This window comes from Filicampus tigris, chromosome 16, assembly GCF_054856515.1.
Source record: "Filicampus tigris isolate MCC_2025a chromosome 16, RoL_Ftig_1.0, whole genome shotgun sequence".
In the NCBI taxonomy this organism is placed as follows: Eukaryota; Metazoa; Chordata; class Actinopteri; order Syngnathiformes; family Syngnathidae; genus Filicampus; species Filicampus tigris.
In genome coordinates, this window is record NC_141232.1 from 6768376 (window position 1) to 6794346 (window position 25971).

At 44.0% G+C, this 25971-nt stretch overlaps 1 protein-coding gene and 1 long non-coding RNA gene across 4 annotated transcripts in view; one reads left to right on the forward strand and one right to left on the reverse strand.

The window, feature by feature from the left end:
• The first annotated feature begins 4237 nt into the window (after positions 1–4237).
• Positions 4238–24763, forward strand: LOC147134396 (uncharacterized). The gene is made up of 3 exons (XR_015089983.1): positions 4238–4439; positions 20854–20993; positions 24028–24763. It is a non-coding gene; the product is annotated as an uncharacterized LOC147134396 (long non-coding RNA).
• The window catches only part of olfm2a (olfactomedin 2a), a 49588-nt gene continuing 41163 nt past the window's right edge, over positions 17547–25971 (reverse strand). For all 3 annotated transcript variants that reach the window (XM_086054691.1, XM_086054689.1, XM_086054692.1), the window contains exons 3-6: positions 25435–25590; positions 21677–21896; positions 20863–20969; positions 17547–18542 (exon numbers count right to left, since the gene is read on the reverse strand). In XM_086054691.1, the coding sequence (XP_085910817.1) occupies positions 17868–18542; positions 20863–20969; positions 21677–21896; positions 25435–25590 (1158 nt within the window). In that variant the 3' untranslated portion in view covers positions 17547–17867. The remainder of the gene's footprint in view (positions 18543–20862; positions 20970–21676; positions 21897–25434; positions 25591–25971) is intronic.

Genomic DNA, 25971 nt, shown 5'->3' on the forward strand with positions numbered 1-25971 from the left:
CCTGTGCTGCTGAAAATGTCGACAACAAGGGCAGGAAAAGGACAATGTGACCATTTGCTGGCTCCATTTGAGAATCTGTCAACAGCCTGTTAGTCGTGGAATCTTTTCCTGCTTGAAGTTACCGTTAAGCGCGGTTCTCATTTAGAGTCGTAGAGCTGGGGAACCTCCGGTGAGCCGGCTGGTAATTGATGAATGACTGCGGCCGTGAGGGTAGCGCAGAGGAGAGGCCGGGGGGGGGGGGGGGGGGGGGGGGGGGAGCAATTTGCGGCTCAGCAAGGGGGCCCACTCGGCAGCTTTCAACGAATTTGCCTTTTCGTGGTTTTTATTTTTATTTTGAAATGTTGTTGTAGCTTAGACGACCCACCGTTAACGTTCCGATGATCATACATGCAACTCTTGGAAAATTAATATATTTCTTACGTCGTGCACTTATCGGGGAAGTCAACCCAAACATACAACGCAAACAAGGCATTCTGATAAATATTGAGTTTGTGGAATAAGAGTTACTCCACTTGTTTTTAGCCATCTCTGGGGCGGCCATTTTGTCACTTCTGTCGACTGAAAATGACATCACAAGGGCTCAGGTAACGACCAATCGCGGCTGACCTGTTTTCCGAAGCTGAGCCGTGATTGGTCGTTACTTGAGCCCTGAGCAGTTGTGATGTCATTTTCAGTCGACAGAAGTGACAAAATGGCCGCCCCTGAGATGGCTAAAAAGAGGTGGATTTTGAGGCTTAACTCATATTCCACCAACGCAGTATTAATCAGATTGCCTTGTTTCAACTCGTGGGCCTGCAAAGAACATATTCTTGAAAAAAATGTTTTTAGGTTGATTTCCTCTTTGGGACACATAGACGCCTGTTTTCACTTCATCGACATAATTTGTCACGCACTGACATTGAACATTTGTTCCCATTTGATCTCGGTCGCGAACCAAAACAGCCGTACTGAGGCACATGAACAATGTTTGGGGTTAATTAAAGTTTGGAGAGAAACTGAGTTCTTACATTAGTGTTTCCTAACCTGTATTGAGGCAAGGCACACATTTTACTTAAAGAAAATGTCACTGCACAACAACAAAAATGTCGTAAAAAGTATATACTGTACTGAAATAATCACAGTTCCCTCTCAATTTAGTGACATGTACTTACTCAGTGTGAAACTGACAACAAGTTCATACACGGGTTAATTGCGCAATCTGGTGGAAGGAAAGAGAGGCTTTGAATCAGTCATATAAAGCAGGTGACAATTTGAGGTGTGGTGTTTATTCAACTAGACAACGCAGACAGCGATTAATGGGGGGCACGGTGGTAATCTAGAGCCACTATTATATGAATTACGGTTCGAGGTTGTGGAATGGAGACAGCTTATAGTAAAACCGGGATGGAGGACGCTGTGACGATAAGGAGTAGAATGAGCTCTCGTCGCTGCATAGTGAAGAGCTCCCGCGAGTGTACGCGTCCGTATAAATATTCATGTCGCTCATTTGTTTGCGCAGTGACTGCTGCAGCGCTTTCATCCACCGAGCTTTTTCCACTTTCCGAGAAAAGATGGTCCGAGGCTGCGCGCGGCATCCCCGTCGGTTTGTTAGCCGAGTCCACAAGAATGGCCGCATGCTAACTAGTTGTTTTGATTACATGATTTATAATGAATGAGGCCCACCAAAGTGATGTGTTTGTTTGTGATGTGCGTGCGTGTGCGAGAGTATGTTCCCAGCAGGCCCACTAGTTGAAACAAGGCATTCTGATTAATTTTGCGTTTGTGGAAAATAAGTTAAGCAGCAAAATGCACTCGTTTTTAGCTATCACTGGGGGCGGCCATCTTGTCTTCTGTCGACTGAAAATGACATCATTTATATATTTTTAAAATTTTTTTCAAACGTTAGGGTAAAATTGGTTTGAAAATGTCTGTCAGTGAAGTAGTTAAGGACTGAAATGATCTCGACACAAAAGATATACATATACACACACAAAATGAAAGCCTACAGATTGACCGAGATTTCTCCAAAATTGCAGCCATTGCAATTTAAAAATTGTATTCCACTATATTGGTTGTTTTATGTGTTTATATTAAAGGCCCTGCATTTGTCTTCATTCATATATTTGATTAACTTCCACCACTACTAGCACCAGCTTCCCTTGCGTTGACAAATCACTACAATAATCGAAGAGGAGGCAAAGTCCCTGCTGGGGAAGCCCAGCGCACACACGAGCAGCGCTACATGTGAGCGAGCGTGCAACATCAAATATGCAAATATCTCCATCTGCGTATGATGTGTGCATCGCGGCGGCTTTGCACAAGATGGAGAGTCTTGTTTGCTGTTTACCGACTGTGTTTGATAGTTTCATTGTTTCCAGGATGTCAAACACTGTCGGCGTTTTTTGTATGCAAGGAAGTCCGTCATGTCCCTAGCACTTGCCAACGCGTATATTAGCATTAATTTACCTCTTGTGCTGATCAGAACTCTGTTTGAAAAAATAAAAAAAAAATAGAAAGGTGAAGTGAAAATAAACAGCCACGTTGATGTGCACACCATCTTACTGGGAATGTGGTTGTGTTCAGAAGCAACCAAGCACATTCACACGGATTAAATCACACATTAAATCTGAGTCAGCACACATCGGCCACCATCTGAAGTGCCTCTGATTACCCAAATAAAATTCAGATGTTCAAGTAGGATTTTTTTTTTTTTTTTGTAGTTACAACTTTGGGCACAAGCCGTGGTCCACAGAGAGCTTCCAGAGCATCAGAGTGATCTTCTTTTTAAAATGTATCAGTTAGGAGAAGTGTACAAAAAGAATTTCCAAGGCATTCAAAGTTCCATGGAAGAAAATCCTCATCAAGTGGAGAAAATATGGCACAAAGTGAATTGACGTCTTTCCAAAATATATGAAAAGACGAGAAGACAACTGATCAGGGAAGCTGCCGAGATGCCGACATGGACATGGACATGGACAGAGCTGCAGGAATTTCTGGCAATTACTGGCTGTTTATTCCATGTAGCAACAACTTCTTCATATGTCTGAGTGAGAGTGTAAGGAGGTAAAATCTCACAAAATCTGTCTTTTTTTCCTCAGCTGGAACTGAGGCCTGTCACGGTGGAGAGAATTATGAAATAGAACGCAGTGTTAGCCCAAAACTGGCAGGCTTCTGCTAGAAAGCAAAACATGTCACGGATAGCCTACTAGAACGGTGGAACTTTATTTGGGGGTAATGAAAAGCGCTTTAAATGGTGGCAGGTGTGTGCTGCCATTTAACATCAGCCTGAATGTGAAATCATGTTCTCATTTTTTATACCACTAATTCAACCACACTGTATTTAATTCACCCATTAAAAACAGTGCACTATCTATTGTAACTTTTCATAAATTATGCTGGAGTATTGTAACAAGAACAAAAGTACCTATTCTATTTTTTTCCATGGGGATGATCTAAAAACAAACACATGCTTTGACCTTAACCCTTGTAATTTTTTTTTTTTTTACCTTTATTCACATATTTAGTCTACAGCTACTTTGCATATCCCGTTTTCTGCTCTCATGGTAATGCATCTTCCTCTCAGCTGACTGTGGTTGCCATGGTGACGCCAATGTCGCAAATGCAGCGTAGTACGAGCCCACAGGGGCTGCAGTCGACATGCGGTCGAAATTAACTGAAATGATGCAAGTTACTGTAGCATACAGTCTGGTTAAAAAAAAAAAAGACATTAATTAAATATCACTTGTGCACAAAATTAGCTCCTGATTATTCCATAAATTAATCTAAAGCCTAGCATATGCAAATTCCGCCCTTACTTTTGTCTTCACTTTGTTGCACCAGCAGGTGGGATGCTTTTAAGCGTTTTTTTTTTTTTTTAAAGTTTAATTCCATTTTCACATTTGCTTGAGCTGCATCATTAATCATTAAAACAAAATCCTCAATTAAAGCTTCAAACATTCTCCTGTCATGGTTTTCTTTGCAAAGCATAATGTTGGCTGAGTTTGAAATGGATGAATCAAGGTCATCAATTAATAAGGAAATTTTTACGCCTGATGAGCTACATATGAAAGGCTAATGGAATGTGGGGAGAGAAAAAAAATCAAAACAAAGTCAAAGTATATTACAGAAAATGGAGGAAAGTGATTTGAAGACATATTCATACGTGATAAGCATCCTTTTCTGCTACGGTGGCCCTAAAGGTACAAAAATGTTCTATCCGCTTTAACGTCCAACGTCAAGTGCTGCTTTTGGGTGGTGTTTATTAAGTGGATGTTAGATTCTCCCACTCGCTGTTTGAATGCTCTTTCCCCTCTTTTAAAGGCGCAAGATTGCAAGCAAACAGCCAAAAAGTTGCTTGGGGAGAAATAAACACTCCAAGAAGCCTTTAAATGGCGATGGATGAGGAAAAAGCTCGGCTATATGTACGCTCAATGTGCAGTTGGACGTTGGCGAAACAATGTGTGAGTACTTCAGCAACACAAACATGCATAAGATTTTACATTTATTTTATACATTTTAGCAATAACTGGGACACGAATTTTGTTGGGAAAAAAAAATTGCATGCCAGCCTCACCCAACAGGAAAAGTTTACTAAAACAATTAGACGCTCCCTTGCACTGCTTGCCTCATCTTGAGTTTTAATCTGCGGTTTTACGTGTTCACGAAGCTGAATATGTAACACGCAAACGTTAAAAGCATTAGGCTGACTATGAAAAATTAAAGTGCTTATTAAAAGTGTCTGAAAACGTTGCAGTGGAGACATGGAGAGGTGCAAAACAAAACCACCACTCGTGAGGGATTGCGCAATCGGAGGGGAGGCTCAGACACGCTTCGTGTCTCGCAATTTGCAAATTTTGACTATCAAATCAATCGAAAATCATCATAAAGTGCAGACCAAAAAAACGAAGGTAAAGATTCTTCCCCCCTGACCACTTGTCCCTGAAACATACTAAATATCCGACTGAATTTTGACATCCACTGATTTTCTTATTAGAATTGCCATTGCCATTTTTGATTTCGTTCAAGTGAGGCCCTCAATACTCCTTCACAACTCCCCGGGGGGGGGGGGGGGGAATAAACATGATAAGTGAAATGTGTCCTTTCCTCAACCCTCACACTAATGACTTGCACTGCTTGTTTTTACCACGCGTTGCTCCGAGCGATTTCAAATTGACATTTCTAAGTGCTCGTTTGCGATTCCCAGCAGATTTGTTTGCATGCGTGTCAAGCCGCCCTCACAGCTACTCTGTCACTTAATGGAAGGACCCTCCCCACCCTTATCCCTACACCCTCTAGAATAATTCTAGAGAATAAAGAACATTTTTTTTTCTTTCTTTCTTTTTGTAAATCTAACTATTTGAGTGCTGGCTAGTTTCAAAGTCAACTCAATTAAAACAGCCAATGAATCAAAACGAGCAGACTCTTTGTCCCTCGAACAATTAAACGGCATGTTTTTTAGATCTGCTTTTAGAATCCCCCCCCCCAAAAAAAGCCTCAAACAACAATTTGATTACCAAGTGGAGATTCCAGGAATTCCAGGAGAGTAATTGGACGCTTTGCATGAGTCTGCATTTTTGGCAGGTTTTCAGCTTCATTCTCCAACTCATGCTCAGAAACATGGACATCACACAGAGAGCCACATTTGCCGATTTTTTTTTTTTTTTTTTGTGTGTGTGCTGTTCCCCCTTTGCCAACATCCATAATGAGTCGACTGGCTCTGGGTCCCTACAGGACACGGCTGGTAGCAGCAAAGCCTTGGCAGAGCACAAATCCTTTCATCCAGTGCTCATCTCATGTTGGTCCACATGGTGCTCACTGCGGATTTTTTTTCCCAGGCTTTTAAAACATATTTGCGAGGCTCTGTGCGACATCCACCGAGGCTTTGTTTGTACATTTTTCCAAGTGTGGTTGTTCACCTGAGCCGTGTGAAGTTTGCTTTTGTTCTGGAGCCGGGAGTTTTCCGAAATGTTCCCGCTGATATGAAATGCAGCACAACATAAATGAATCCGCATATTGCGCTTGTTATTTGAACGTCAATGTGCCATTATAATAATTTAGTCGTAAATTAGTGACGGATGTACAGGTACCCTCACAATTAACAATTTTCCAGCAATTCTGATCACACCATGAATCACTTCACTGTAATACTTTTTTGGAGTGAAAACTTGCCACATACATCCCATGTTACAAAACCAAACAAATAAAACCAAATGAATCATTCAAAGAAACGGTTTTATAATGCTGAACACAGCTCACGCAACTGTTCCGTGACTCCTAGTGAAAAATGTATGCCCCCCCCCCCCCAAAAAAAAGTTGAAAATGAAACAAAATTAAACAACTAATGCAGAGACGCATTTAGTAATTGCAGTAATGGGATGTGGTATCGGTTTGTACAGTATCAGAGTACCCGTAGTGTGTATATTCTGAAGTTATTGTAAGCGAGTGTGACATTTTTGTCTTCTTGTTGATTGTTTCTTCATTCCCGGGCAGTCTATTAGTGGCAAAAATCCAGTTATTTAGCTTTTTAAAAGTGGCAAGTGCTCTTCGTTCTACTTTCTTGCAAATGACGCACTGCATATTTATTCTTGTTCTCCCTCAAAGACTTTTTTTCATCAACATTTTGCTCTCATTTATTTCTTTTATGACTCCCTCTTGAATCTACTGTGCATCTCTATAATTTGCATCAGTGTAGTGTGGGTCGGCCACAGGGGTACTCTTCCTCTCCGTATAAAAGTGGACGTATAGGTGGACCTGGGCCGACGCTTACACCCCCTCCACCTGGTTTAAACCTGCTCGCACCAGCCATAAAGGATTTATTCTTATATGAAGCTGATATTTTGCTCTGTTTGTGTTGTTTGCGTTTGTTAACTCTCAGTGGGGCTCCAGGGAACGCGGCGGGAGGTCTACTTCTTTCTTTTTTTTTTTCCATGTTAAATGGGGCGAATGTTTAATTGCATCAACGAACAGCTTCAAAGTGTATATGTTCTTTCAGGTATCCAGGCCAATTACCATGCACCTGACTGCGTAGCCGAGGTGGGAGTAAGTCACATATGTGCAAGCCATAAATACATCTCAAGTCCTAACCTAAGTTACCATGGAAAAAAACAGGCAAGGCAAGTTTAAATTTCAAGCAAGTGGAGTCAAGTCATCACATTACAGTTGCGAATCACGTCATACAATCTTGCTAAGTCACGGTATTCACACATTAGCTCTTTTGCTCTAGATGGATTTGTGTTAGTTAGCTGTACTATCAAATTCGCCGTTTTTTTTTTAATAGTCTCAAAACAGTCTTCGTATTGTCTATTACTTTGTTTTCTTAATTAACTGACAAGATACTCGGTTAATGTTTGGCTATCAGTTAGCTTAACTAGCTATCTATCAGTTAGCTTAACTAGCTATCTATCAGTTAGCTTAACTGTGACATTCACAGATCTAAAGTGTTTGATCTTAACTAATAGGCTACATATTTCTCACAGCATAACATCTACTTACAATCAATATAAAGTTCAATGGAAAATCTAGTGGAATGGGGAAGGAAAGGCACCTTATGGGAAAATCGAATCATACACAAAAATATATATATATTTCAAAAGCAAATGAAGTGGCACACTATCTTGACAATGAAGATTTTCAGTCAGGCATGTAGCTCAAATCAAGCCTCATAACATAAATACCAAGTCCAACTCAAGTCGAATCTTTGAACAAATTTTAGTCAAGCAAGTCCCAACTGCTAAAATCGGCGACTTTATTGTAGTCATGTGACTAACTTTCCCCACCTCTCCTCCTGCGTAGTTGTACTAACCGGGCCGCGTTCTTCTATTGTAATGCCGTAATCTCTCTGATGGAATTACTATAACGAGCACGCAATGTTGTGAAAGCCCCTGTCGTACTCGTCTGACATGCATGATGTCAACATGACAGCAGGGAGGTTAATTACACGACGAGGAGCAGATTGCACATGCACACCAACATCTGCTCCTCCGCTTCCGCTTCCACGTGTGCATGCCAGCCAGCGTCCCGGAATGCCGGCGTCCATGTAGGAAGCGGAAAAAGAAAAGTGGGACAAAGTCGACCCGTAATGAAGTCTATAATTAGAGAACTACGCTACCCGTTTGTACTAGATGGAGTGGTGAGGCTGCAGGAGGAGCGCAGCTTCCATTAATCATCCCCCCCAAAAACACCAGAATGGGGGCTAGCCCTTTCCCAAGCCGGTACACTGCAAAACTGCAAAAATGACGCGGCAGTGAACGCAGAGGCCAGCAGCTTTTTTTTCCCTCCTTCTCAGTGAGCACAGAGGGGAGTGGTGAGCAGTTATGCACTGGGAACAAATAAAAGAGACACTGCAAACATGGATGCATTTTGGCCTTGTTGATTAATGTGTATTGTCCTAATAAAAAGTAAAAAATTGGTGCCAGCGGGTCCTAGTTAGCCCCAAGTACAACATGAGTAGCCCACGGTTGTGTTCAATGGAAGAATATTTTTTAATTAATTGAAATTTGTTATTAAAATGTTATTAAAATGTGTTTTTATTTACCCAGTTGTTTTAGAAAAGGACATTTAAGAGCTGTATTTTAATACCGTGATACCGCAATATTTTTGCTCATGGTTGTCATACCATCAAAATCAAACACCAGCCCATGCCTAATACACACATAACGATTTTTATCATCTTATTACACACATAGGGACGATCGTCACAAAAGGATTATTTCCGATTATCCAACTTCCAATCAAAGTCATCAAAGACCCGATTGTTGGAAGCCTCTGAAAAATTGTCTTAAGTGATTATCCTGTGCTGTTGGCGCTGTTATGAGTGATTTATTGATTTTTTTCCAACACTGGCTGCATGCTCAAATGAGCAATGTTAGCGGAGGTAATGATAAAAAAATACAAAAAAAATAAAAAATTCTGGCATTTATTTTCTTTGTCGAGACCTTTAAAAATTTCAGGCCACATCGCCTCGTTATAGAAGAGAAATCAGAGTGTGATCTGTTTATAACCCTCCTCCGTGAATAAAAAATGACATTATTAAACATAGATAACTCTTCCCTGTCTTTTATTGGGATTCTGATTCTTCGGTGACACCTGTCCCAGTGGTGTCATATCTTTTTAAACATTCATTTAAAGCCCCCCCCCCCCCCCCCTCCTCTTCTATCTGAAACAAAGATCAGCATGCAGATGACCTCAATCTCTCATGCTTAGATGTTTCCTCCGCTTAATCCGACACGTCGACACGATCATAAATGTCCTTTACATCGCTAACGATCCTTCTGACACGACACCCTCGCACCAGGCGCCTTTACTAAAAAAAACAAAAAACAACGCATCTTAACGATGACGGCGTTTTGAATGATTCACGGTGCCCGCCGTTACTTGAGCTACACATGAACGCCCTGACTTCACGCATGGCTGCGCATGTGTAGGACATGTGTTCTCCCCTCACCGTAGGAGCTGTCAGTGGCTGTGTTTTGCACACTCGAAGGTTGTAAAAGCAGCGGCTCGCCTGCTGTGCGGTGAGGATTCTCTTACCGGCACTTTTCTTGCAGCCGGCACGTCAAAAAAATGACAGCCGCTCCTGCATGGAGCCCGCTTCCTGTCTGTCTCTCGTGATGGATGCTTTATTTCCATTTCTCCCGAGCCGCCACGTCTGCCAGCGTGATGGGAGGTCTGCCCTCTGACGGCGTTGCAGAGCAAATAAGTCAGACAGCGGCAACATGTTTGGAATTGTGCCGACAGGTTCGATTCACCGGGTCGCAACATTAGGTACGCTTGAATGTGTGTTCAAAACGGAGCTTGAGCAAACATGCTGCCACTGCGAACTCAAGTCAACTTTAATTATCGAGCACTTTAAAAACAACCACAGCTGCATATAAACTGCAGTGAAGTAAAAATCAGACATAAGAAAACAGAGACGGTTAAAAAAAAAAACTGAAACAATGCGTAGAGTATCATGCTGGATGGAAAGTTTTAAAGATGGACAGCCGCAACGGGAAAAGTCCAAATCCCTCTGAGATCCCGCTTCGTCCTCAATAATGAATTTATTATGCTTTGCATCATTCAAAGAGCTGAATAATTTACCCACCTATCTAATCAATTTTATATACCGTACCTACTCTACCGATGGTGTTCTTAAATAACCGAAATACAGTGGTGCCTTGAGACTTTTCCCATTGTAATGAATAGAAAATACCATTAATTCATTCCAGCTTTCCCCACCAAAAACAACAAACAATAGTTGTTCTACACAGAGGATAAATAATATATGTCAGCTGTACTGTCTCATAATGAGGCGATCGGGGCTCAGTATGTGCACCAAACCAAACTGTTGGTTAACTTGCTTAAAGTGTGACATGAATACCTGGAAACGGAGCCTGGCTCTATTTGGAAAGGCAGAATTCTGGTGGTGTACCTAATGAACTGTCCGGCGAGTGTGTATACAGAGCAAGGAGGACCGAAGAAGACAAGAAAAAAAGAAAAACTAACAACAACCTTCACAGCAGAATGACTGCGCTGTTCCCATTTAAAGTCGCAAAGAAACCCGCAGAAATTCCATCTTTCGTCAGTGCACAATTCCGAGCGTTCGGCAGCTCGTGTGCATCCGAGTATCACCGTCGTTAACGTTGACCTTCCCGCCATATGAAGAAATAGAAACTATTTTGCGGTCTCAGACGGAGGGGTATGCATGGGGCAATTTGAATTTAAGCACGTATACTCTCCGTGTGATAACTTTGCTTTGCTTCTCAACTCTCGTCGTCATTTCATCAGAGGCCCTTCATCTCTTTTCATTCTCTGGCCGAACACTTCGCTGCTTAGCTCCGCTTCCCTCGCCAGCTGCCGCCGCCCTGCGGTTTTGGCGGGCCGAGTTCAGAGACGCCCACACCGTACAGGGCTCGTCGAAGCGGCGCCGACCTGACAAAGAGTCCCCCCGACTATTGATTGGCCAAGCACATAATTAGCCCTAGTCTAGTATTTATGTGCGTGTGTGTGTGTGTGTGTGCACCGTCAAACGGCTCAGAGAGCATTAACGGCATCATTGTCGAAGGCTGATCGCACTCATTTGATGTGCTTGTTGATAAAAGCGACCTCGTTCCGTGATGCTGATCCAGCGTCGCATTCGCTTTCATGTGGCGTTGTCGCCGGCCTCTTGATTAGGTACACCTTCGCCATCTAATGAGATCCAATTCAAGTGCGAAATCAAAAATTCTTCCGTGACAAAGAGAATAAAGCTCACCAAGGGAACTTTATATTACAGTGACGGTGCCTTTTAATCATGGTTTCGACACACCAAAGTACCTTTTCCCCACTGTCTTCACTTATTTAGTTTCTCTTGCAAGCGTCACATGTATAATTTATAATTCCCCGGCGTTTGCGCACACGCAAAAAAAAAAGTTTTCGGTGTAATGTTTAAACTTTTCCCAATGCTCCACAAGCGCTTTTATGTCCCCGTATTCAGCAGTGATTCAGCGCCGTAACACCCGTTGTACTGTACAATTTGGATTTTCAACCAATCGTACGTGACGGCCATTTTTTTTCAGAAGCAGTTAGTCTACATTTCTGGAACGGTTCATTTGTACCAGTTTTTTTTTCAACTGAATTTGAAACTTTGTATGAAAGTTGTGAAGTTGTTCAAGGCAATAAAAAGAAAAAAAAAAAAAAATCATTTAAAAATAATCTGGTACATGATTGCTAGGTGTTCAGTGTCCCCCCAAAAATTGGCTTTTTAATCAACGGGGTGAATCTGTTTGAAAAATGATGGGTGAGGATATGATTAAATAAGATGCGCGGTGACTTCATACAATCGTCGTTCATTTTCACACGACGTCAAAGCCAAAAGGCAAGCGGAGCAGTGTTGAGGTTCAACGGATGCATAGATTAGTTTGCCTCCGTTTGTATTTGTTTTTTTTTATTTTCAACCCTCTTGTGCTGCGCTCCGCGTGGCGTTTGATGGCGATGCCGCGCTCTCCCGAGAAAACGCTCGCTTACGTTCCTAACCGAAGCGGCGAGGAAAGCGGTTGGGTTTCTTCTCTTCCGCGGGAAGCGGGAGCCCGCCTCCGCCCGTTTGTTTGGCTCTGTTTGTGAAAGTCGCCTCTGATGTACCCCGACATCCCACCCCCACTTGTTGTCTCCCCTTGAGATGAGATGGAGCCTAATATCTGCCTGTCAAGAAAAACAAGCGCGCTGACGTTCTAGCTCTCGACGACAATCACCTCAGATGTTATCCGGGGTCCTCCGATGAGATTTGAGTGGAGGAAAAAGGCCAAGAGGTCCCCGACTGTGATATGAAATGTTGTGATTGCGCTTTGGATCGGCGTGTCCTTAAGGAAATTGGAGCGACCGGCGGTGATGTCTCAATACAGTGACCTCGGTGACCTCTTCTGACCTGTCTCTTATCGGCTGAGACGCGCGCTCTGCCTGGGAACACGTTGACATTTCAAATGCGTGAGGCTTCTTCTGTGCAAATTACAAACATTTGCTGTGGCTCAGTTTGACACCGGAAGAAGACATTTGAACACAAAGGGTATAGCAACACATCTAGACAGACAATTTTAAAACTCATAATACTCACGGGCATACTTTTTTTTTTTTTATTCTTTGAAAAAAAATCGACTAATATTATTATTATTATGGCGGCCTTCTGAGTTAGTTGTGAGACTTTTTCAAGTGCCCGTACGTCTGCATTATACTGCCCCCTGGTTGCCAAAACGCGCACCCCAGAAGGCGCACGACGTGGTGTGTAAAATGTGCTGTAATTCTGTAGAAAAAAGCACAATATTCCTATATGAAAGAATATAAAATGATATAAACACACTGTTTGGGTTTGACTGCCTTCCAAAGAGTCATATTGACAGTTTCATTTCCCCTTTGAGAAAATGTGCTCCCCTTGTTTGCGTGTAAAATGACCGGTGGAACACGCAAACGGCATTAGAGCATTAGCAAAGCAGCAAGCGTCATTAAAGGCAATTACAGCGGAAATAAGAACCATTATGTGCTTGGTGTTTACAGTCCTGCACAGGAGGGCAACAGAAGAAGAGATTCAAGAAGGGGAGCCTGACAAGAAAGGTAGAGGATGACAACATCAAACTTTGCGTATGTTTTGTTTTGGGGGGGGGGGGGGGGCTCATTCCAAAAGAAGCATTCTCTCTGAGGGGTGTTAACAGAACAACGTGAGACAAGAAGATAAACAGAATGTGGAAGTAGACGGATTTGCATTAACTTATGTAGCTGCAAACCTTAAATCGACTACGGCGTACTAGCAGTGCCGTCGCGTCTTTTTAAATCAAAAACGATATTCCGATTCGAATCGGTTTTCATTACACTTCTACTGCCACCTCAGGTTGCCGCTGTGCGTACCGCACGACATTATGACAAAGGAGGGGTGGCGCGCGGACCCACGGAGATGCGATCGTAAGCGATGCAGGCAGAGTCGGGCGGCCCGCCACTTCCGCCGCCCCCCTTCATCTCCCGTCTGCGCCGTTTGTATAATTGAGTCTGGCTCATTAATATGCGACAAAATAAAATCCCTTTGACTAGCTCAGCAGCTCCTGTCGCTTGTTTTGGTTGAATTTGATTTAATAACAGGGTTCAGTAAAGTGCTGCGATCACAGCCTTTTCCACCATTTGCATATTCATGCAGTATAATGTGTGTAGCCTGCCATGTTTATAAATGGTTCAGGTCTTACTTTTGCTTTGGTGGTCCACGTCGAACATGCTGCCTACACAATGTGCCAAGCAGTGGAAGCACACCCAAATTGATGTATGCAATCGATGAATCATGAGCCTGTTTTCTATCGGAATACTTCAAACATGTCAACCACGGGGAGAAATATTTTCCACGTTTGGTGGGGTATTCAACTTTTCTTTATTGCCCTCAACTGTGTTATGAAATTAAAAGCGAGTCCCCGTTTCCTGCCCGCATATGTATTTATAGCACCAAAGTGTCGAAAACAAGCAGAGGCATCGTGCATGAAGAGCAGCTCTACCCGAGTAGACGCCACGCGCAAACAAAAGTCCCCAAGAGACTCAAAGGGAAGCCAAGTGGGGGGAAAAAAATAGCAGGGACACCGCAGATGAATAACGATTGCTGTCATATAACTTTCTGATGACAACCGTTTATATGCCCCATTTTGGCACCCCAAAAATATATAAGGTCATAAGATCCGAGTGACTCGATTTTCGAGTTCCTCAAGATATGAGCCGTTGGTCGGACTTAAAAAAAAAAAAATCGCTTTGATTTGCGGATACATTTTTTTTTATATAAACGCAGTATCAGTGAACTCAACTCACTCCGCAACAAGTAGCGGTCTGGCCGTAAACGACTCTCTGCCATGTCAAGAACGCCCATGAAACGAAAATAGAAACCGTAGTTCGTAAATGGTCTTGTTTGTGAAATATTTCAACGCGTTGGCAGTTTTGAAGTGCTGTAAATCTACCCGTGTGCTTCAAATATATGTAGTTCCTCCTTCTTTTATTTACTGGTAGTCATTTTCACTCCCGGGAATGTCGTTTCATTTTGATTCTCTCTTGTTATCACTCAGGTCTGTGTTCTTTAATTACAGTACAACGGCAGCGATCTGAGAGACACTGCAGTTAAGCGTTTGATGCGAACTTTATTGTCTAGCCCAGTAACCATTTTAGTGTCCTTCAAAACACAATGAGATATGGCTCAAAAATCAACGGAAGCCCAAAACACAATTAAAGAGACAATTAACGAGTGGGCTTCTCTGTGGAGTTAATTGGTGTAAAATGACCTCCTTCTTCTCTGACCCATTACTCCATCTGCACTCTGCAGCTTGAGCTCCAACATAGCCGTAAAATGTGCAACGATAAAGGCTCACAAAACAATTTTGGCCAATGCAGTTGACCTGGGAGGGCCGGGGGTGGGGCCGTCCATGTTGATGATCAAGAGTGGGTTGGGTTAGGGAATAAATAGATGTCCTTTTAGCAAATTGGATTTGAAAGGGCACCCTAACATTTTTGCCCCGGGATGTCGATATACTGTAATCGTTTGATTGCTCGTTAATTTTGATAATTTACTGCTCTGTTGATTCTGTTGAACTAGCTTGCTTGACAGGATGAGAGTCAGCTGGGCTCCATTAGTAACAACAATACTTGGCTCTGAACAACAATTGTGAGCTGTGTGGTTCTACTGTATTTCTTTGTAACTACACGGTATCCGATTAAGAGCTTCGCTGATGAGGGCAGCGCGGGTGGTTGCAGCCCTTTTTTGTTTTTGGTGTCTTGCCCGGCTGGGTAGATAAAGAGGGGACTGTGAAATGAGCCCTGAGGGACTCCGCGGCAGGTGATTCGTTTATCTTTGAACTGTAAATGCCTGGAAATGTGTTTGCGAGGCCGACGGGAGCTGCGCTAGCGATGCCAAAGGCCGATTTTGAGGTGCGTCATGATTACTAATAATGGCTTCAAAGGCAAAACTAAGGTCTGGATGATGATGATGATGAATCGAATTTACTTTATAGCCTTTGGTAAACGGGGTCAGATATAACGGGTAGCACACCAGAACAGGCACATCAGACTGTCAGGGGATGACGACACTGTTCCAGTGAATGTAAAGAATGAAGAGGATAAGAGCTACCGCACAGTTGAATGCAAGTGGAATCTGCCAGGACCAGCTGCACATGCTGAGATAATTGTGTTCCCGTTGAAAAGGACCAAAAAGAAAGCCGCATGACTAAAGTGGTATCCATGCAGTCGTCCTAACCCGTATATAAACCCATCTGCATCGTAGCCCTCGCGGGTGGGTGACGTTAGCATAGGCGCGAGCAGAGGACCTTGATGCCGTTTGTCCCGCCGCTGATTTTTTTTTTTATACTGTTGGCGGGAACCCATTTTGATGGGAAAAAGTATTTTTCTTATGCAAAGCCACGAAGCAATTCTTAGCGTCAGCTGCAGGTTTGCAAGTGGGGCAGCTCACTATGCTGTCTGTAAACTATCACTATAAATTGATTCCTTAATTCATGTACACCAGCTTAGACCGTTCAATTTGGAAACCGGTCAACGTTTTGGGGAAACTGTGCTGCTAAGCTGCTAACTTGCACCGTCATCATCAAATGTTGTGAAACTTTAGTTCAGTATGCATTGGAAACATTAACTTTATAAGTCTTTGGCTTTTTTTTTTGCTTTGATTCTCTTTTGTTTTATGCCACCACTGCAGGGGGTCTACCAGTGTTAGCAAAGAAGTAAAAAAGGATTTGGACGCAATTAAAATCTATATTCATGAGCATTTTGGCCCAGATCCTGAATAAAAATCTAAGTAGCCAACATTGTAATAGCTGCAAGACAGTTAAGTAATTGCCTAGCAATCAAAACTACACCAATTTACTGCCTGGTAGTTTTACCGGCTAAAGAAATGAATCCAATTATTGATAACATTTTTTAATTCTTTTTATAGTAATCTCATCTCCATCACTATGTACACTGGGAATAAGGTGCCATCTTTTGCTTGACTTGTCCGATTGTGCTTTAAATGTCACCCAGCGCTCTTTGAAAATACCGACGAGAAGCGCTTCATTGATACAAAGGCCACCCACTATGAATGGGATCGCCATGGTTACATGCAGCGGCTCCTCCGAAGCTCAAGGATGGGCCGCGCCTTAGAAATAATTGATCGGGATAAAAATGACATCGCTGCAAGACACAGGCTACAATAAGCCAACATGGCGGTATTTTATCCCTGACGGCAAAGGCAAGCCGACGCACCGAAACTTCCGCAGCGTTTGCCAACCACGCGATATGTTTTTGTGTAGAAGTACTCGATTGCGTTTGCGTGACTGGAGCACGAAAGGCAACTGCGTGCGATATCGTAGCAACGAGCTCTTAGCACAGGATACTTTGTTTTCCTTTGCAGTTCACCTTGAGAAAAATACGAGTGGCAAGCTCAAGATGACAGTTACTGAACTCAAATATGCGGCCATTTTTTGGAGGTCATTCTCAATTACAATTTTTTTCGGCAGTCCACATGCTAAATTTAACTATATCGTTTTCGGGGTTTGATTTAGCATGTGCTTGATAGCAGCTGGGTTGCAAAATTTCTACGGACACCAGAGTTAAAATGCGTTGACATGCTATTGTCCCGCAAGGTACTATTTAGAGCACCCAGTCAGTTCGCATGCAGACGTTAGCTTACCCATGTTGCTGTGCCTCAGGTGTTGATGCTGCAGTTGTCCATTTTCTTGCCACCCTTCAGACATTTCTTATTGGGTTCACCGTTTTTTATTTGTTATCGTGTCTGTCTCTTACCTGATGTGTTCAATGCGGGGCGGCGTCCGCGGTTTCCCACTGTCTTATTTTGAAACGGCAGCCTCGATGACCACATTGGATTTAGACCGGTCTTGTATCTGCGCCCTACTGGTCACATTTGTCATCTGAGCTGACCTGAGCTGATTGTTGTGGTGTTCCTTTCACCGTGAAAAAGTTGCAAGAAATAGCTTCGGATCGGAATCGAACCTTTTCCAAAATGTGGCTAAGAATCCGATCGCTATTGTGTCTTCAAATGCGAATGTGGTATAAATGTGTGGATGGACGTAATTGAAGGACAAAGACTCACAAGGTCATAAATGGTAAAGACTGATATTTATTTCTCATCACAATTAAAATGGACCATGCTTACTCATCACAGAAAAAAAACGAAACAGAAATGCTCAGTCTTTTGTTTCATTACCGACCTTACTGTGGTTTCCACAATGTGAATAATAGCACTCTATGAAGAATTGATAAAAAAAACACGCCTATGCCTGTTAACACTTAAATACCCCCACCCACCCAGCTTGAACTCGTACCCGCCTTTTGTCCACCCGTCTTTTGACCCCCCCCCCACCCCATCCCCCGGCAAACATCGCATACAGCATTAGATGTGTCCAGTCTTGCTTTTGATCTCAATCCCCAGAAGTCTTAATGACCTGGAACAGTGTGACGTTGTAGAGCACCTGATGCCCATTGTTCCAGGTGTAGAGGACCCTCTCCCTGGGATTGTAGTCCATCATGGAGATGTGAGAGTATTGATTGTGGAAGGGGATGTCTGTGTACTCGTAGCTGGACGTGTTGGTGTAGTAGGCAAAGTAGATCTTGGCGCCGGCCAGGTGGGAGTTGGTGACGTAGAGCGTGCTGCAGATCATGAAAGACTCTCCGGCGCTGCGCTTGGGGAAGCCGGTGTCCCACGTTTGGAGCACCTCCAGAGTCTGCGGCTCCAGCCGGCTGATGACGATATTCCCGGCTTTGGGGATGGTGGTGTAGACCGCCCACAGGCCGTTCTCGTCTGCCATCAGGTCGATGTCGGAGGAGCCGCCCCAGGAGTAAGGGAAGGTGTTGTTGTAGCCGGCGCCGCTCAGGCTACGTTGCACCAGGACGCTCCGGGACCGGAAGTGGTACTTGATGATGATGTTGCTCTGGTACTTGTTGTAGTACAGCGAGCCGTTGTAGACCACGTGGCCGGTGCCTGCCCAAGGGTGCGGGAGCAAGTGCTGCACAAAGTTCTGGCCCTTCATGAAGTCACTCATGGTGCGGTACTCCAAGACGCGACGCCCCTTGAAGTAACCGTCCATGGACCAAACCTGCGACGGGGCAGATGGTTACATTAAGGAAGCTTTTCCATTGCCTATCAAGAACTCGCCCAACCGTACTCCGACGCGCCCAAATCTCCGATAAAGATTGGCGATCATAAACAAGTAGGGACTCCTTCAATAAAGCAGCAATCGCGAAAATCTGAAAAGAAAGCCGAAGCACCAAGTGCACACCGGCACACTTTTCGCCATCTTTGTTTGCCACCATCCGTAATTCCATAATCCATAATTGATAAGAAACTGGATTATTTAACTACTGATTCAGCGAAATTATACTTTGGTTGCCAATCACCCGAAGTATGAATCGTTTTATTAGAAGATAACCATGCACGATGCATCACAGGATGAGAATGCTCCAACTGATGATGGGATAGTATCGATTTTGATCATCAATGTTTCCTAAGGGATAACGACGCGTCTCAATATCAATATTTTGTCTAGCAACACACAACGGGTTACGTACACGCTTTCAATCAAATCTCATTGGGCTTAAATGCGAGGACGCATCCAAACTTCTATTTTGAAAAGCGCTTGTCCTCATTAGGGTCGCAGGTGTGCTTGGAGCCAATCCCGGTTGGCAATTTAGAGTCTTCAATGAATCTGACGTGCATGTTTGTGAGGTACAGGAGACGTGCTAACCGCTATTTCAATAGGCTGCCCTTGGCTGACAACAATTTTATATAAATAACTTATACCCAACCCATCCGTTATCGTTTTGTATTAGGGCCAAGTGGCTCAGTGCCCCACCAGATCTGCCGGATGACATTTTTTTTTAGTTACCTTTCGACCGCGAGGGAGACGATTTGAAGGGAATATCAAAATATAAGGGGAGCTGTTAAAAAAACTAGCATTGACCTTTCTGTGTTTTGTTCTTATGGTGTACGGCAGAATTCTTGTGCCCAGCAGCACTTTCAATAAAACGACTTTGAGCGACTTCTTGAGCCCGCTTCACTTGTTCGGGGTTTCGAGGTTCCAAAATCGAAGCGGTGCGCGTCTTCCGCCAACCATGCGGCCGCGTGTCCTCATCCACCGCCGCCTGCTCAACGTGCATTGACTGCGCTGGCTTGTGGGCCTGAAAACGTCGCGGCACTTTTGCAGTCAACCACTTCTGGCGCGCCGTGTCCTCCCCCGTCCACACTTAGAGAAAATCGATCAATTTCGCGGCTCTATCGTCTTCCTGAAGCGCTCTCGGCGGCATTGGCCCGCCGACACGGCCCCGCTCGCCGGCTGCGCCTCTCGGCTCATCCCCCCGCCCACCCCCCGCCCCCGATGCTTCCGCTGAGACAAAGTTCATCTTTTATTTGCTTTAATTAAACAGCACTCCACGTAGATGTTTATTTTGTGCTTAACACAGCGAGGAGGGCTTTGCTAAGATAGCGTTTTTTTTTTTCACCCCCTCCCTCCTCCCCAGGCGCAACAGCATCCACTTTGTTTGCAATAAGAGTTCCAGTGGGAGCGAGGGGAGGAGCCAAGCGCAACGGCTTGGATTGTCGGGTAGGGGAAACGATGGAGCATTAAACCACCTCGGCCCGCCAGACGAGTCCCAGCTGAGCTTACCTTCCAATTTGATTTTAGACTATGAGACAAGCCAGCCGTTCACAACAGAACGGGCTCTCCAAATGCAACCACCGTGATTTTGCTCGGTATGAATATGCGATTCAAGTCCGGATCTCCTTCCTTGAATCATAAACCGACTGATTCAAACCCGCATCATCTCTCAATTATTTGAGGGCACTTTGTATATCACGTGTCCAGGGCACGAGCACTAATTGCCTTGGCCATTTGGAAAACTCGAGTGCAAACAACTCATTTATTCCTCCAGTGATGATGATGAAGTGATTTATTAGCTGGAGCTGCAGAGGCGAACGAGCGCAGGGAGGAGGTAAATGGATCCATTAATTTCTGATGCATTTCCACTGGAGGTTCAACTCAAATTCAGGCATTTTTTCATATTGAATGAAGGAGAATGAATTTCCCATGCCATTCACGGTAATTCTCGTGAATTCATTTATCCCCGCCACCCCTATGGATACAAGTTTGCAACCTCTTAAACCATGACTGCTAATATCTGGTCTTTTTTTTTTTTTTTTTTAAATGTTGGAAATATTCAACGTTCCACACGATGAATATTCTCATCATCTCCCTGAGATTTCCATTAATTTCCACCTGTGAAAATCAAGACCTCCGCGGTTGCTATGCTTAACGGGATCTCCACAGACTCCCCATTTGACACCTTCCCTGTCTTTGCCTTTGGATTTCTGCTCCACTTCATCGTCTCTATTTGCTCACTTCCGGGGATTAGGACACTCACTCGGTTGTCGGAGCTGGGGATCATCGTATCTGTCATCCAGGAGCCGAACCTGGACCCCGACGCACGGACCGTGATGGGATTACTGACGCCCGTCAGCTTCCCGCAGCCTGCGGGTCAAAGTAGAGACGGAGGTATGAATAATAATATTATGTCCACACATGCCGGGTCCTACAGGCAAAGATTTAAATTAGATTCTGAAAGGGATGTGACAACACTCTCTATTGGTTTACTTTAAATGGATGCAGTTGTTTTATTGATTTATAATTTCAAGCCGAACCTAAGCCATTGCGCCTTGTGCGTCATGATGAGAGTGAAGCGCAAAAAAAAAGTCTCCATTTTTTTTTTTTATCGAATCAACATTAGTAGTAATTATGCTACAACATATAGCCTTAGCATATTACATGATACTCTCACATCGAAAGGAAACCTGAGATTTGTGCTGTTCCAGTGACTGTACATAGTTACGCAATACGGTCTTTTTTTTGGTTTCATCAGCAGCAGCTGGTATTTGTTTTTATTCTGTTAAATCATCAGCTTAGCCAAGTGCGAACACAATCAATTATTCATTCTGCTGTTCTAGGAAAGTTTTTCATAATTTACGTTGATCGTTCAAGAGGGCGACCGGGGGTGTAAATGTTGTACAGCAGAACATTTGCCTGTTTATGATGTTTGTTCAATCAATAATTTAAATCCGCCTCGCGCCAGTCACACTAATTGCCCATAGGCACACGAGCGCTGTAATAGAATCGGACGTTTTGCCGATTAAGAATTGGTCGAGAGCGCACCGAGGGTCGTTCGCATGTGAGTAACACACCCAGCTTCTGCATGCAGGAGTGGAGGCGGGTCTCCAGCAGCAGGACCCTCTGGCGCAGCTCCTCGTAGTCGTAGGCGCCCATTTCCTCCTGGATGGCCATCAGCACCAGGGACAGATTCCTCACCTCCTCGCGGAGGTGCAGGATCATCCTGGTGTCCGATTTGTATTGCTCCAGCACAGGGAGGCGACGGAGAAGCTCGCCCACCTTGTCTTTCAAATCCTAAGTAGTCAGCAGGGAAAGAGAAGTCATCTCTCCGTTGCATTTGTATTCATGTGTCTGTCACATTGTTGGTGGGGCAACAAAGATAAGTGCGGTGTGAGAATTTGTGGGGTCTAATTTCATATCAATTCAAATTGTTATTGTGACTGACAGGTGATCAGTCCAGGGTGTCGTCGTATACTCTGTAAGAGATGCGTAACTCCGCTGAGGGTTCAACTTTGCTTTGGTTAAATTTTGAGTCTTTTTTTTTTCTCCCAGCCTGCCCTGAATTTGGATTCCATGCCAAAAAATACAAATAAAAAAAATTGCGAATTTTTGTTTTCAAGATTCCATGTTTCCTTTGAATGATTTAGAATCTTGCCATCTAAAATATATTACTTCATATCTATTTTAGTCTATCCATCCATTAATCCGTCAACCCCTTGCCCACCCGTCCATCTGTTCATAGAATTTTACATCACCCACACACCTTGTCCCTCCCTCCATCCATCCATCTACCCCCAATCTACCTATTCAACCATCCATTCATCCTTCAACCCAATCACTGAAACCTCTATCCATCCATCCATCCCAGCACCCATCCATTAACCCACCCAACCACAGACACTGACAACACACCCATCCATCCATTCATCCAACAACCCACACTGAACCATCCATTCATCCACTGACCCATCTATCGTCCATCAATCCATCCATCCATCCATCCATCCAAGCACCCATCCATTAACCCATCCAACCACAGACACTGACAACACACCCATCCATCCATTCATCCAACAACCCACACTGAACCATCCATTCATCCACTGACCCATCTATCGTCCATCAATCCATCCATCCAAGCACCCATCCATTAAGCGATCCGACCACGACACTGCCAACACACCCATCCACCCATTCATCCAACAACCCACACTGAACCATCCATTCATCCACTGACCCATCTATCGTCCATCAATCCATCCATCCATCCATCCATCCAAGCACCCATCCATTAAGCGATCCGACCACGACACTGCCAACACACCCATCCACCCATTCATCCAACAACCCACACTGAACCATCCATTCATCCACTGACCCATCTATCATCCATCCATCCATCCATCCATCCATCAACCATCCATCCAAGCACCCATCCATTAAGCGATCCGACCACGACACTGCCAACACACCCATCCAACCATTCATCCAACAACCCACACTGAACCATCCATCCGTCCACTGACCCAACCATATATCCACTCACTGACTCATCCATCAATCGAAACCATCCATCCATCCACTGACCCATCCATCTATCCACCCACTGACTCATCCATTCATCCATCCCAGACCTTCACCCATACAAATCACCCACCAAACAATCCTTCCACCCCCCCCTACGACCATCCATCATTCCACACATGATGTTCCACTTTCGTACATGATAGTGTACTATGTGTATGATTGATTGAAGAAGGCAGCTAAGGCAGCTGTGTGACTCATCAGGTGTTCCGAATGGGAGAGGTAGGAGTGCAGGAAGCAGTGGGCGAGCCACCCAGCGCGCGGCTTTGGGAGCCATAGATCAGCCGGGAAATAGACCTTTCCGTAAAATATGCTGGCCACGGGGATGGCGCCTTTGCCCCCCTCCTCTCTCTTGTTGGGGCTTATCTTAAATCTAGTGATGGAGCCACTCTAGGCCCTGTGGCGTCACGTCATAAATCTCGTACCCCCCCCCCCCCCCCCACACCCACCCCACCCCACCTCACCCTTGCCTCCATTCCAAGCCGCACAGATCCCGTTAATCTCCCACGTTGCAACTTGGGGCCGAGCGCAGTCATCAGTCAATACGGTCAAACGCACAGATTTCTCCACTCCCCCTTTATGTTGATTCGCATCGCGAAACCTGGGATGTAACATTTTTTTGCTTTGCTGATGTTTTAATCCTCTCAGCCTTAACTAATGATCAGTCGCAATCGCACACGCCGCACACACACACACACACACACACACCCCCACACATCAGTAAGTTAGCGGAGAATAAAACACAGTTGAGCGACATTCTCGCGTGTCCCCAGGGGGGAGCCAACGTTTTGCATTTATACTTTAATCAAACTATTATATGCTTCATCTCATATCCCAACAGTGTGAAGAATGAATTAGGAGCCGGCGAGAGACAGGAAGACAAAGAGCCCGACAGACGATCGCAGCTTGTATCCGCTTGTAAGGAGATAGGGTGGCGATTGATGGCAAGAAGGGTTCTTTCGACACGACCTGTCAAGTTGCAACACTCCCTGAAAAATAGGAATCTGGAACACGTGCATTATTCGATTTTATTGATTTTTTTTTTTTTGCCTTTTGTACTACGTTTACAGCAAAAGGATTGAAGTTCAGTTAAATTGGTCAATGAAAATATATTTACCCGGGTTGTGTACCTCTCTAATAAAAGACAATTCGATCTCGATACATGCGGTGCGATACAATTAAAGGAGGGTACATTTTAAAGTGGAACGATTGGGTTCGAATCAGTGGGATTACGATTTGAGTCAATAAGGTACGACTCGGTTCGAGAGGGTGTGATGCAATTTCCTGTTGTCATTCCGCAATGTGAATTCATGAAATGGAATTAACTTGTCAGTCCTGTAAATGTGGCTGAGATTTACCAAAGACAAACAAGATTATGTGTTGCTTTTTCCACCTTTATTTAACCCAAACAAACAAAAAATCATCAGCAACATCCACGTATGCCGATTTATAACTTTTTCGTGGGGTTTTCACCGGTTCAAGCTATATAGACGCCGATTCATTAGTTCGTGTATCGATGCACATCTTCTAAATCAGACCCGATTTTCCAATTCAAAGCGTTTTTTTTCAGCCCGCCATTTTTCAGTGCTCATTTTATTTTTTATTTTTTTAAATAAATTGATTCAGTGATTTATATAGACAATATAATAAAAAAATAATACAAAAAAAAAAACATATTTCATTGAACAGTCACTTGTGCATTATATCAAATTCCTGCTTAATTAATTATAAATAGCACAATACGGGTATTAGAATTTTAAATACACATTTGAACATTTAAAATGTTATATTTATGGTTGGTTCTTTTAATTTTTCTCCACCAGCATCCTGGAGCAGCTGTGTGGTTGACCTCGGAGGTTGCAGTCTTTTTAAGATTTCCGTACCATCCCTGTTCGGACAGACCTGCAAAAATGATGCTGTAATATGCATCCCAGCCCAGTAGCTGATAACGCCACTGTGCAAAGAAACAATCCTAGCCGGATTAGTGTCACAGCACCAAGACAACAATGCCGCATTTAACTCGCAAACATTTCCATCGAAAGGCTCCAAAAAGCAGCGTCTTAAAAAAGAGGAACAAAAAAAAAAAATGCTCGCTCCTCTTCAAAATTCAGCAGGGCCACTCAGAACTTTAAATGAAGTTTGTGTTGCTTCAAGTCATACAAAACTTTATTGCCTGTGAAACGACACGAAGCAATTGCGGTGAGCAGGCACGCGCACAGTGCAGCGGAGGTGGTGCGCAGCCAAGTACCTGAAAGCCTTTCGGATTGAGGCTGCGGGGGTTGTCCGAGGCCACCTTCAGCCTCCCGTCCACCGCTTTCATCAGGCCTTCGGTCTCCTTCACGTACTGGAGGTCTCTGTTGGTCCGCAGATCCAGCACCTGCATGGACTGACTTATATTCTGCACCTGCACGACACATGTGGCACGTTTGTATGCGTTGTCAAAGCTGAGCGTTAGTATCTTTGCCGGTGTGGATTTTTCCATACAGCTTCTGTATTGGAGCTCATTAACTTGTGCAGTTGCACCGTTACTGGCGTATAAGTGACGCTGAAAAAAAAAAAAAAAAAAAAAAACCCATAATGCGCCGATGGCTATATATAGCGCAACGGTACTGACATGCTGTCTCTGCAGTTGTTTGACATCTAATTGCATCTGTTCGGATTCTCGGTAAACAAGAGCGTTTGCAGTGCGGGGAGATCATTTCAAATTGAAAGTCGGTTAACTTTCCCGTGAGTAAGACGGCAATTTGAATAGCGACTCTTATCCTTATCTGATCAATATTTGGCA